The following is a 12,232-nucleotide window of genomic DNA, read 5'->3' as shown; positions in this document are numbered from 1 at the left end:
ATCGAATGGTCCATGAAAATTGAAAATCCATCGAGAAATGGCTGAGATATTAACGATCAAAGTCTATCATATTTTCGTGACGTTTTACGATTTTTTGCAATTTTAAAGTGTACCCCAATATAGAAAAGACAGACGTAGTTCTACGTCAAAAAATTAACTGAAGATAAAATGCTTACCAAGAGAACAGAAGATGGTCACGTGTTTTCTGTGATAGATCGCGATAGAAGTTTATACTTTTGACAGTTGAGTTTGCCGAAATTCGGGTAAATTCCGGATTACCGATATCTATGGCAAACTTGACTGCCGAGTTTCAGTAACTTGTGTAAACGTCACATTTATTAACGAGATATCAGTTAAAATTAACTTTAACGATCACGTTCGTCACTTTATTTTGCCGAGAAAAAAAATGTCGGTTAAGTGTGTATACATTCCATGTCATACGCCATCTCAGACCTTGAGAGAAGAACTAGCGAAATTGCTGAATGAGTTACACACTCTATTTGTGTTAGCAGGAGACTTTAATCTTTTAACTGCCACAGTCCAATGTGGGGGAGTGCTAAACGGAGCTATTTTGAAGGAATTTATAACGAACAAAAAACTTGTGATATTGAATACAGGGGAACACACCAGATAAGATCCTCGTCCGGACTCCGGAGCAACATCGGCACCGGATTTATCCATCGCATTGCAAGAAATTGCAGATAAATATCAATGGAAAGTAGACGACGGCGCCAGGACGAGCGATCATTATCCTGTACTGTTAAAAGCTAGTCTGAAAACATCACCAAAACGCCAACGAAAAAAGTGGTTACTTGAATACGCTAACTGGAGCGAGCTCAAGGATGCAATCCTAGAACGTATTCCAAAAGACAGGACGGAAGAATTCAGCCAAGAAAATCATCGAAGTAGCGGAGATCATACCTAGAACATCCGGTAAAGTAGGAAGAAAGTCAACTCCTTGGTGGAATAACGAAGTTAGAGCGGCGATTGAGGATCAAATAAGGAAACTATTTGGACTGGAAAGCACTTGGAGTATTCGTGCTACTTCGTAGTTTGGGTAATATTTGGCGGTGTGCAAAAGGATAAACCACAAACCCAGTATGCAATGCAGAAGGGTATGTTGCAATAATCCCAGACAGCAAAGATGCTGTTTACTCCAGAATTGGCTAAAACAGTATATTTTTAGGTCAGACCATACCTACAACCTATTGTTCATAGGAAGTGTGAAACACGTAACAATTGAAAGACAGATTGGGTTGATGTTGTTTATTTTTTATTCGGTTTATCTTATTTTTAGGTTCCATATTTTCGCCGCACTTAGCACTTTACATCGCACTTTTTCCTGTTAATTTTTCATTTTTTTTCGCTGCATCACATTGGATCTTAGATTTCTGTTTGTACATTTACACGCAAAATACGCAACATTTGTGACAGGTTGCTTCGTGAACACAACAGTCGAATCGCTTAAGAGGAGACAATATACATAATAATACACTAGTTTAAGAGAGAAAGAGACTAGGAACTACCACGGGATTCGATTATGGAAGGAAAGGAAGCAATGAGGGATTACGGGGAATTCATAGTGGAAAGGACGAAAACGCATTAAAAGCAGGGTTTTTGCAGAAGTTTACAGCACCTTCTTGATTTCATCGTACAACACAAGTACGAAAGCACCGCCAGTGCCACGAAGAACGTTCGAGAAGGCACCCTTGAAGAATGCTCCAGTACCTTCCTGTTTGGCAATCGTACCCCAACAGTGTAATGTGCTCTTGTAGATGATCTCGGACTTGGCACGACCGGACTGCATCATCATACGACGACGAACGGTGTCGAAGGGATAGGAAACGATACCAGCAACGGTAGTGACGACCTATAATGAAACATGTTTCGTTAGCGGTACAAACTACAACGGATGGTGCTTGATGTCCTTGATACTAACCTGAGCGATGGCCCAGCTGACGTACCACGGAGTGGTCTTAGGATTTGGCAGCATACCACGAGCAGTGTCGTAGAAGCCAAAGTAGGCAGCACGGTAGATGATGATACCCTGCACTGATACACCGAAACCACGGTACAGACCAACAATACCGTCAGTCTTGAAGATCTTACCCAAGCAATCACCCAAACCTTTGAATTCACGTTCACCGGCACCCTTGCCGACATCAGCAGCCAAACTAAAAGTCAAATAACGGTTTTGAAATTAGATTACTAGCTGGAACGTGGCATAATGAAACCTACCGGGTACGGGCGAAGTCAAGGGGGTAGACAAAGCACAGCGAGGTGGCACCAGCCATACCGCCGGAGGCCAGGTTACCAACGAAGTATCTCACAAACTGGGTGTTCTTGTCGACGCCACCCAGGAATACCTGCTTGTACTTGTCCTTGAAGGCGAAGTTCAGTGCCTGGGTAGGGAAGTACCGGATGACGTTGGCCATGTTACCACGCCAGTAGGCGCCGATTCCCTGCTCCTTGGGAATTCGTACGAAGCAGTCCACCATGCCCTTGTATCGGTCGGCTTCGGCGATCTGTTTGGAGATGTGCTGAACCTGAAGCAGCAGCTTGACACGCTCGATGGGGGCCACAGCGGTCTTGGAGATGGCCGCCGAGATACCACCGGCGGCAAAATCCTTCAGGAAGGCAACGGGATCGGCTAATCCGGACATGGCTTAGCGGGGGGTTTTGGCTGCAAATAAAAATATGGAAAAAATAGGGTAAATGTTTGTTTTTGTACTATTTGGTAAATCTCACAAATATCATTTATTCGCGCATTTAACATGAGAAAAGTACATTAGGGAGATCAAAATAGCATTCTAATGAGATTAATTACACGATTTCACATTTATTTGCATTTATTGATATGCTTTATTGCTCTTCCTAATGCTGCGTTTTGACAGGGCAAGTGAGTTGAACAACTCAGTTGAATTCAATTGACTTGCCAAAAGTTGAACATGTTCAACTTTCTTTTCGTTCAAGTGAATTGAATTAAGGTGTTTACACTTTCAATTTGCGTTCGATTCAAGCGACTTGCTCAATTCACTCGTCTTGCCTAAACGTAGCATAAGAGCACATTCTAGCACATTGTCGCCTTTCTTGTAGATGGTGCATATGAAAAACTCCTTCCTTCCACTCCTCCGGTAGCTGTTCTATTTTCCAGATTCTGTCTATCAGCCTTGGCCAGCTTTTCCGGGGCCAACTTGATGAGCTCATCTCCAACACCATCCTTACCAGCTGCTTTATTGTACCTGTGTTGTAAAATGTCATCCTAAACCTCTTTCAAGATGCTGGTTGGTTTCCATCATCCGCTGACCTGGCGTAGTGGCCTTTTACGCTGCTTTGACCTTCACTACCTGTACTTGCTGCGCCATTTAGGTGTTCCCCGAGGTACTGCTTCCACCTTTCGATCGCCACACGTTCGTCAGTCAAAATGTTCCCATCCTTATCCCTTCACATCTCATCTCCCGACACGAAGCCTAAGCGGGAAGCGTTGAGCTTCAGATAGAACATGCGTGTTTCTTGAGAAAGGCACAGCTGTTCCATCTCCTCGCATTTCGATTTCTCCATGCGATGTTTCTTCAACTGAAAGAGGCGGGTCTGCTGTCGGCGTTTCCGTCTATAGCATTCTGCGTTCTGCCGGGTCCCTTGCTGCAGCGCGACCGCCCGCCATGCGTCCTCTCCTCCAGAATCTGTGTGAACTCTTTGTCGAACGTTGCCTTAACTGCACCACAGGAGTAATCAAAATGGGTCCCATCGTGCTCACCTTCTTCCGGAAAAGCTGCCTCGAGCTGTTGCGTGTATGCAGTGGCGACATCAGGTTGCTTCAGTCGCTCTAGGTCGTACCAAGGCGGCCGAAGGTACTGAACATCGTGATGGACAGTTTTGAGCGCACATTACCAGATAGTGGTCAGGTTCTATGCTAGCGCCACGATATGTCTACAATGTAGGAGATGTGCCGTTCATCAATCCGAACGTGGTCGATTTATGCTTCTGTTTGCAGTGGTGATGTCCAGGTTGCACCTCCAGGAGCAACCACCCTCATCCTTCCAGCATACACATCACAGTTCCCAACGGGGTTGGTTACCATAAGGTTGCTCGTACCCCGGCCGTTAAGGATTGGAGTTGCTGAGTAAGAGGCTAAGGATTGCAAAATGGGGACTATTTTATTCTATCAGGAATAGATAGACTGAGCTTAGCTCAAACAGAACAAAACCGCTGAAATAGTTGTTGGGCTCAAATTCAAACTACACAACGAAGTATGTATGGCTGATATTCGTATTGGACTTGGACTCCAACATCCTTCCAAACAAGTTCGGATATTTTAGGCTCGTTGCGGTATATAAGTGTGTGCGTCAGCCATTTTGAAAAACTGGCGAATGGCGTGAGCGTCAGCATTTAAGTAACTGGCGAGGACTTGGAAGAGTGTAAACTTCAGAAAGTTGGGAAGGATCGTTACGGTGGCCACTAAGAGGCACGACAGACACTTCAGCGATTTTAGTCCACCTTTTGAATAATCGCTTGCAAGAGCTGAATTGATTTAAAGAGTAAACCAGCATTTTAGAAAACTTTGCCGCTGACCGGCATTTTTATTCAGCCCTTCGATGTCGATTCGAATGTTCGGCGGCATCAGACCGCATCGTGCTTTCGTGCTTATAAATCACTGGATGAGATTAAAATTGAAATTTCTCAATTACATACTTGGATTTTCACCAGTCCAAGTAATTAGGATGAAAAAGATATCTTGCTCTGGTATTTCCCAGAGGGGAATTTCTCAAGAATTTTATTTAGTTCACTTTAACATCGCTGCAGGCAGGCAAAATTTCATTTCTGAAAATTTATCGACGATGAATGATTTTCATACCGCCATCGGGGCCAGTGAGTGCAACTAATAGATGGATATTTGAGTTTTCGAAATGTAACTTCATTTTGACAAAATGATGCACGCCAAATACACGTGGGCGCGCGCACAACAAATACACCGGCGTGTATTACACGCCGGTGTATTTACTGTGCACGCACCTGCGTGGCTCCGGCGTGTATTTTTTGACAGATCGAAGTGACATTTCGAAAGCTCAAATATCCATCTTTTAGTTGCACTCACTGAATAAATTTTATTTGATTCTTTAAAATTGTAAAAAATAAAAGAGCACATCTCTGGGCTGGAGGTCGTAGAACAAAGTCGTTCAAAAAGGTCTCTTATATTTTAGTCTTCTTGTTCTCAGATACATTCAATGTATTCTACAAACATTCTAAGTGGTTGAAGCAGTGACCCATTCTCACCCATTGTAACCCCCGACGACGGTACCCATTCTTCAATGGAAAATAACGTTCGTTCTGACGACTCAGGTATTGTCGGCGTAGCACCAACTTAGAATTCGGAAGTCCGGACTTCAGAACCTAACTTTCTTCTGAAGTTTTATCTGTTTTATCCAAATTATTCTATTTACCGAAATGATCGTCTTGACAACGCCTGTGGTGGGGTCGCCATTGTCATTTATAGACGTATCAAACATAAATTGAATCATTTCTCGCTTAACTTTTCAAAAGGACCTAAGTTCTAAGTAACATTTTTTTCATGAATTAATTTGAATAGCGCAATCAACAGAACAACATGAAAGCAATTGATTGCAGTATTCAAATTAATTCATGAAAAAAATGTTACATAGGTCCTTTTCAAAAGTTAAGCGAGGTTTGTTTGAGGAACTGTATACCCATAGGGCTCATTCACAAATTTCATAACGCAAAAAACACAGATTTGAACCCCCACCCACCCCTCTGTGAGTTGCTTGTAACATTTTCTTTATACCCACCCACCCACAACTGTGACGCATAACGTTATGCGCATAACGTACGTCTTATTAAAATTTCACAAAAAATGATAAATTGATATTTTAGTGAACTCTACCTTAACTTTCTACATAGTACATAATAATACTGTCAAATTTGAAATTAATTAGTAATTTAGTTTTTTTCAAAATTATTTTACTATCATAAATGTTACTCGTAACAGAAATGAACAAACCCACTCACCCCCTACACAAAGCCTAACAATTTGTAACGCAATATTGTGTACCCACCCACCCCTTGAAGCGTTATGTAATTTGTGAATGAGCCCATATCCATTTTTCACAATTCCGAGAAAACAACAAAAAACTGTTTTTGAACAAATTGGCACCGAATCTTTTGATTTCTTCGATACAGATTAATAGTTTTTGGCAAAACTCAACACCCTGAGGCACTTCCAGTTTGAAAACTGCAAGCCGTACTTCATAATTGCTCCTCAAAGTGCGTGTACATATGTAGTTTCTCAAACAAACGAAAAATTCTTCATACATTTACGAAGAAATTTTTTTTTTGTATTTTTTTCCAGAATACGTATTTTTGGACGAGGATTCAAAATATATGAAAAACTCATTTTGGCCAAAAATGTCACATATTCAGTTTCTCAAACAAACGGTCCAATTATATTCTTCGTTTGAAACCAAAGTTTTCGAAACCTTGGGAGTTTCTGTTGAAACAAATTTTGGACAATTTTCTTTTATTGCTGCCACCTTGCCTTTCCAGTGCAATTGCCAGCAAAGGAATTTGTTGAGAGCTGTTCTTCAAATTCTAACTCGCAACGAATCCAAAATTTTCATAATTGGTGACTTCAATGCCAAACACCGTTTAGGGAACAATGCTCAAAGCAATTCCAATGGTAAAATTTTATTTGAAGATTGTTCTGCAGGATATTATACTATTCAATATCCCAATGGACCAGTGGCGTAGCCACGGGGGTGGTTTTGGGTACAAAACCCCCCCCAAAGACAAAATTTTTGGAAGAAAAATTTTTTTTCGAAAGAAAAAATGTTCAGAAAACCCCCCCCAGACCAATTTTCTGGCTACGCCACTGCAATGGACCAACTTGTTTTTCTTCCAGTCGAAATCCTTCTACAATTGATTTGGTTTTAACTGATGCAAGTCAGCTGTGTGGCCAATTGGTAACTCCGTAACTCATGCTGACTTTGACTTTGATCACCTTCCTGTGACGTTTGAAATCTCACAGAAAGCCATTAACAATGCAATCAGCTCTACTTTTAATTATCATAGAGCTGATTGGGATTTATATAAAACAAAAAATTCCAACTTTGAGAATAATGTGTCGAAGTTGGATCCCAGTTCGAAAGCCAATTCCAGCGCTTGAAGAGGGAAGTGACATTTTATTAACAAATGGCGAAAAGGCTCAAAAACTTGCTCAGCAGTTCGAGAGTGCCCATAATTTTAGTCTAGGTCTCACTAGTCCAATTGAGGATCAGGTTATACGGAGCTTCGAAGACATTCTCAATCAAGAGAATGTTTCTGACCCTTCGTTGGGAACTAATTTGGATGAGATCTATTACTATAAAATTTGAAAATATAAAATCCTCGGGTGATGATGGTATTTTCTACATACTTATTAAAAACCTTCCTGAGAGCTCTTTATCCTTTTTGGTTAATTTATTTAACAAATGTTTCAATTAGCATACTTCCCAGATAAATGGTAAAACGCCAGTGACAAAAATCCAGCTGAGGCTTCTAGATATAGCCCAATCAGTTTGCTTTCTTCAATAAGCAAACTGTTTGAAAAGATTATTTTAAATAGAATGATGGTTCATATTAATGACAATTCTATTTTTGCTGATGAGCAATTTGGTTTTCGCCATGGGCATTCAACCACCCATCAGTTATTAAGAGTAACGAATTTAATTCGGCTCAACAAATCTGAAGGATATTTGACTGGAGTTGCTCTTCTTGATATATAGAAAGCATTTGACAGTGTTTGGCATGAAGGTTTGATTGTAAAATTGATGAATTTTAATTTTCCTCTTTACATCATTAAAATGATCCAAAATTATTTATCAGATCGCTCACTGCAGGTAAACTATCAGAATTCTAAATCTGATAGATTACCTGTAAGGGCTGGTGTCCCCCAAGGCAGCATACTGGGGCCCATATTGTATAACATTTTTACTTCTGACTTACCTGATTTACCACCAGGGTGTCAAAAATCTTTGTTTGCAGATGACACAGGTCTCTCAGCCAAAGGACGAAGCCTTCGTGTCATTTGTAGTAGATTGCAAAAAAGTTTGGATATTTTCTACACTGACTTGCAAAAATGGAAAATTTCCCCGAATACTTCCAAAACTCAGCTTATAATTTCCCCACATAAGCCGAGAGCTTCTTATTTGAAACCTTCTACATAGCAGACATATTGTCACTATGAATGGGGTTCCAATCACTATGAATGGGGTTCCATATTTAGGACTTCTGCTAGATCAAAAATTAACTTTTAAAAGTCACATTGAGGGCATTCAAGCCAAATGTAATAAATATATTAAGTGTCTATATCCACTTATAAACAGAAAATCAAAACTTTGTCTTAAGAACAAACTTTTGATTTACAAACAAATTTTTAGACCAGCCATGTTGTATGTTGTGCCATTATGGTCTAGGTGCTGCAATATCAGAAAGAAGGCACTTCAGAGGATTCAAAATAAATGTTTGAAAATGATTCTGGAGTTGCCTCCGTGGTATAATACCAATGAACTTCATAAAATTTTTAATATGTATTGAGACATTGCAACAAAAGGTCCAACAAAATAATTTTCAATTTTAGACAGAAATCGTTACAATCTTCTATTGTAAAGATTGACTCCTTGCACCATTAGTATAAATTAGGTTCAGTTTAGTTTAAGTTGAAAACATTGTAATTCCTACATGGTTCAATTCAACCAGAGGAAATATCCTAACTGCCAGAGGCAATTGAAATGTATTCATAATAACTAAAAATGTAACATAGCAAATAAGGATGATAGTGTTAAGAAAACACGGAACACCTAGTCTAAGTGATCAATGCATAAATTAAATAATTAGCAAAAAAAAGGCGGCATCGCGGAAATTTTCTAGATTTGTTTTGGTGACTTCCGACCTGACGACTGCTCGAGATTTAGGGGATCATTGCTTTCCCCTTTTCCGGACTGGGAGCAGCGTGAGCCTTCGAAGAAACTGTTCCCTTGCCTTCACAGCGTTGAAATAATTATTGGAACCAATTTCGAACTGCAAAGCGTAGCACGTCTGAGGTTCAGCCCGGACTTGGACTCTGACATCGGTCAGCTGCTTAAAAGTAATTTAGAGCTAGGCTACTGACATCCTATTGTTCAGTCCATCGCCAGATTGCAGCCAGGATGTCCCAGGCCCCTTTTTCTTTGTTTTTCATTGAAATTAACGGGCTTTGTCTATTTCTATGATGACACCGCGCTTGTCACAGCGCTGTCGACCAGAATGCCGGAAGACTTTGAGGCTGATCGGTGGCTGGCGACATAGAAAGTCTTCGAGATGCCCTCGAACTAAGGAAGAAAAGTACATAGGATACGGTTGATACTTTGGCGGCTTTTTTCATGTTCTTCGGAAGGTGCACTTCCTTTTGAAATTGCAATTCCTTCGAATGCTGGTTTGAAACCAATCCAGATGATCATAATCTTGGTTCACATCTGTTCACATTAAGACTTTTTTGATCTTGCAATGAGAAAAATGGTGACCTTTTAGTATTTTCAATAACCCATAAAGTATTATGGAAGGATGAAGCTTAATATGTTTTCTCTATTTTGAGGTTCTTCTGAAATTTTTTTGAACATTTTACCACCTTATTGAGTTAGCTTAGGGGTAATTTATTAAACGGTCGCTACGGTTGCCACTTAAGGCAATTGCGGATCAATCACACTAATCATGATTCTCTTTTCTCAAGCACGTGCTTTCTGTTGTAGCCCACAGTATCGAAGTGTTTGGCTGATGATTGCTACAACGACTTAAATTAATTGCGTATGGTTATTGTGTCTAAGGGTAGTTGCGTTCGGCTTTGTCCCGCACAATCAAATGTCAATAGGTGATGGATCGCCGTCAGGTTCCCACTGGTAGCCAGGTGACATTTTTGCATATTTCATAAATATTCTATCTATCTCTAATGAAAAAAAAAAAACATTCAACATACCTCCAGGGATTCCAACGGGAATGTTCCAGGGATTCCAAATTCTCCGGGATGTCGACGGAAATCCTTCAGGGATTCCGACTGAAATATTTCAGAAATTCCAACGGGAATATTCCAGGAGCTCCGACAGGAATAATTCAGAGATTCCGTCGGAAATCCTCATAGGCAATGTTCCAGGGATGTAGAAGCAAATCGTCGAAGGATTCCGAAGCAATCTGTCTAAGGATCCCGAAACAAATCGTCGAAGGACTCTGAATTAATCCTCCAGGGATTCCGAAAAGAGTCCTCTAGCGAAGGGAATCCTCCAGGGATGTTGAAGCATATCGTTGAGGGATTCCGAACAAATCTTCGAGAGATACTGAAGCAAATCATCGAAGGATTTCGAAGTAAATAGTTGAATGATTCCGAAGCAAATCATTGGGGCATTCCCAGTCCAAACATCGAGAGACTGCGAATGAAATCTTCAATGAATTCCGAAGCAAATTGTCGAAGGAATCCAAAACAAATCGTCAAAGAATTCCGAAATAAATCAGTCTTATGAAAATCATCCATGGATATCCCCCACAGTTTCCTAAAGGTATCCCTCAACGATGCTAAAAAGAATCCAGTGTGAAGTATTCTGGATTCCGGTTGAAATCCTTCGACAATTCTGAAAGGAATTCTTTATATATTTCAATGAGAAATCTTCTTGGATTCTGATGGGAATTCATCTCGGATTCTGATGGGAATTCATCTCGGATTCTGATAAGAATCCTTCTTAGATGCTGATGGGAATCTTTCTCAGAAATGAGAAATAAGCTCATTTTTCTTCCACTCATTTCATTGTGATAGGGTAAATATGGGAGATAACTCTTTTGTCTTCAAACTTTTTCAGTAATAATTCATTATACAGCATAATATTGACTGCTAACTAACTTTTCAAATCCCAAGGAGGGGTGGCTATTTTTTTCTAGGGAGGGCTAAGTTGCTCCACCCCGGCTTAATATGATGTCTGTTTATGTTTTTAAAACTATGATAGTCACTTATAGGTGTTAGCATGAAAGAATATGTACCATACAACACAAGTTTAACATAAACTGAACTTTAAGGTCCAGCTTCAAGATGCAAACAAATGATAGAAGTACCATCTACGTAGGCTCCATTGAAGACCCCTAGCTGCATGTTATGAACCCAATAACTGTAACCGTATATCTGACAGAAATAGTAAATATTCAAAAGTCACCAGAGGAGTTTTAGTACACCATATGTCCATTACATAATGTCATCTCAGGTTCTCTGGAATGAGGAATGGTACCCGTAGGGGTGAATTTACTTCAAGTTGAGAACTGCTGATCTAGAGAAAGCTTAGTCCGCAAACAATGGAGTATCGGATTTTCAGTGAATGTTTCTACGATGTTTTTTCATCAGGATGTCCTACTGTTCCTTCGCTGTTATGCAACGACTGTTTTGCGCCTGCACTTGTTATGCAATGTTCAGATTGTATAATGGCTTATGCCTTGTGATGAACTGACATTATTATTTGCAGCAGTCACTTAACTCACTTTATACCAGAATGGTGATTAATTATGCAATCACCTTGCAAATTATTTCCTGTTTTATCTTATTTATCTGGAAATAGCCGTTTTCACTTGAATTTACTTCAAACTTTTCAGTATTGCTATTGTGATCATCGCCACTCCTTGTGGTTCTTATTTGTTACGCAATAACGATCATCGACTGACCGTTTGGATTTTCGCACTGCAGTACTTTTCTTCCACTTCACTAAAACACAACACCGCCCATTTTTCCACACTATCCTCATTCCTCATGCTTACCTAGTATTAGGGTCGAAAGAATGCAATAATTCGCAAGTTGGAAGTTGCGAATGGGGATCCGCTTCCTGCTGCTGCTCACTAGTTCGGATGCTGAGTCTTGCTTAGAAGACCGCGGGAAAGGAACTAACCGTCAATTGCGGATCGATCAGACGGGGTAGCCTTTATTTTCTTCCTTTTAATCACGAGACGGCGGATGCAATTCGCTCACGACCTTCACCTCGTTACGGAGGTTCGAAAGATGCATTTGAAACTGCGCCGAAGCCGTGAGAGAAGTACGACCAAGCGGTATCGTGATCGTGACACTGCACACTATAGGGCAACGATGCACGATCGTGCATCTCGTGAGTGTCAGCCAGCTACCATCACAAGTCGCATTCGATCGCAATCATATGGGACCAGTGCAATCGGCATAATGACGTAA

At 40.5% G+C, this 12,232-nt stretch overlaps 1 protein-coding gene across 1 annotated transcript; it reads right to left on the bottom strand.

Annotated features, from left to right (window-relative positions):
• Positions 1-1,251: 1,251 nt before the first annotated feature.
• Positions 1,252-11,970, bottom strand: LOC134227778 (ADP,ATP carrier protein 2). The gene is made up of 4 exons (XM_062709461.1): positions 11,812-11,970; positions 2,239-2,683; positions 1,940-2,174; positions 1,252-1,870 (listed from the first exon to the last, which is right to left on the bottom strand). Exons 2-4 carry the CDS (start codon positions 2,661-2,663, stop codon positions 1,628-1,630), a joined length of 903 nt encoding a protein of 300 aa, XP_062565445.1. The 5' UTR covers positions 2,664-2,683; positions 11,812-11,970; the 3' UTR covers positions 1,252-1,627.
• Between the last annotated feature and the right edge of the window lie 262 nt (positions 11,971-12,232).

Source organism: Armigeres subalbatus, chromosome 1 (assembly GCF_024139115.2).
Source record: "Armigeres subalbatus isolate Guangzhou_Male chromosome 1, GZ_Asu_2, whole genome shotgun sequence".
NCBI classification, from domain to species: Eukaryota; Metazoa; Arthropoda; class Insecta; order Diptera; family Culicidae; genus Armigeres; species Armigeres subalbatus.
The sequence above is the reverse complement of the archived record's forward strand: the minus strand, read 5'-3'. Positions and strand labels throughout refer to the sequence as shown.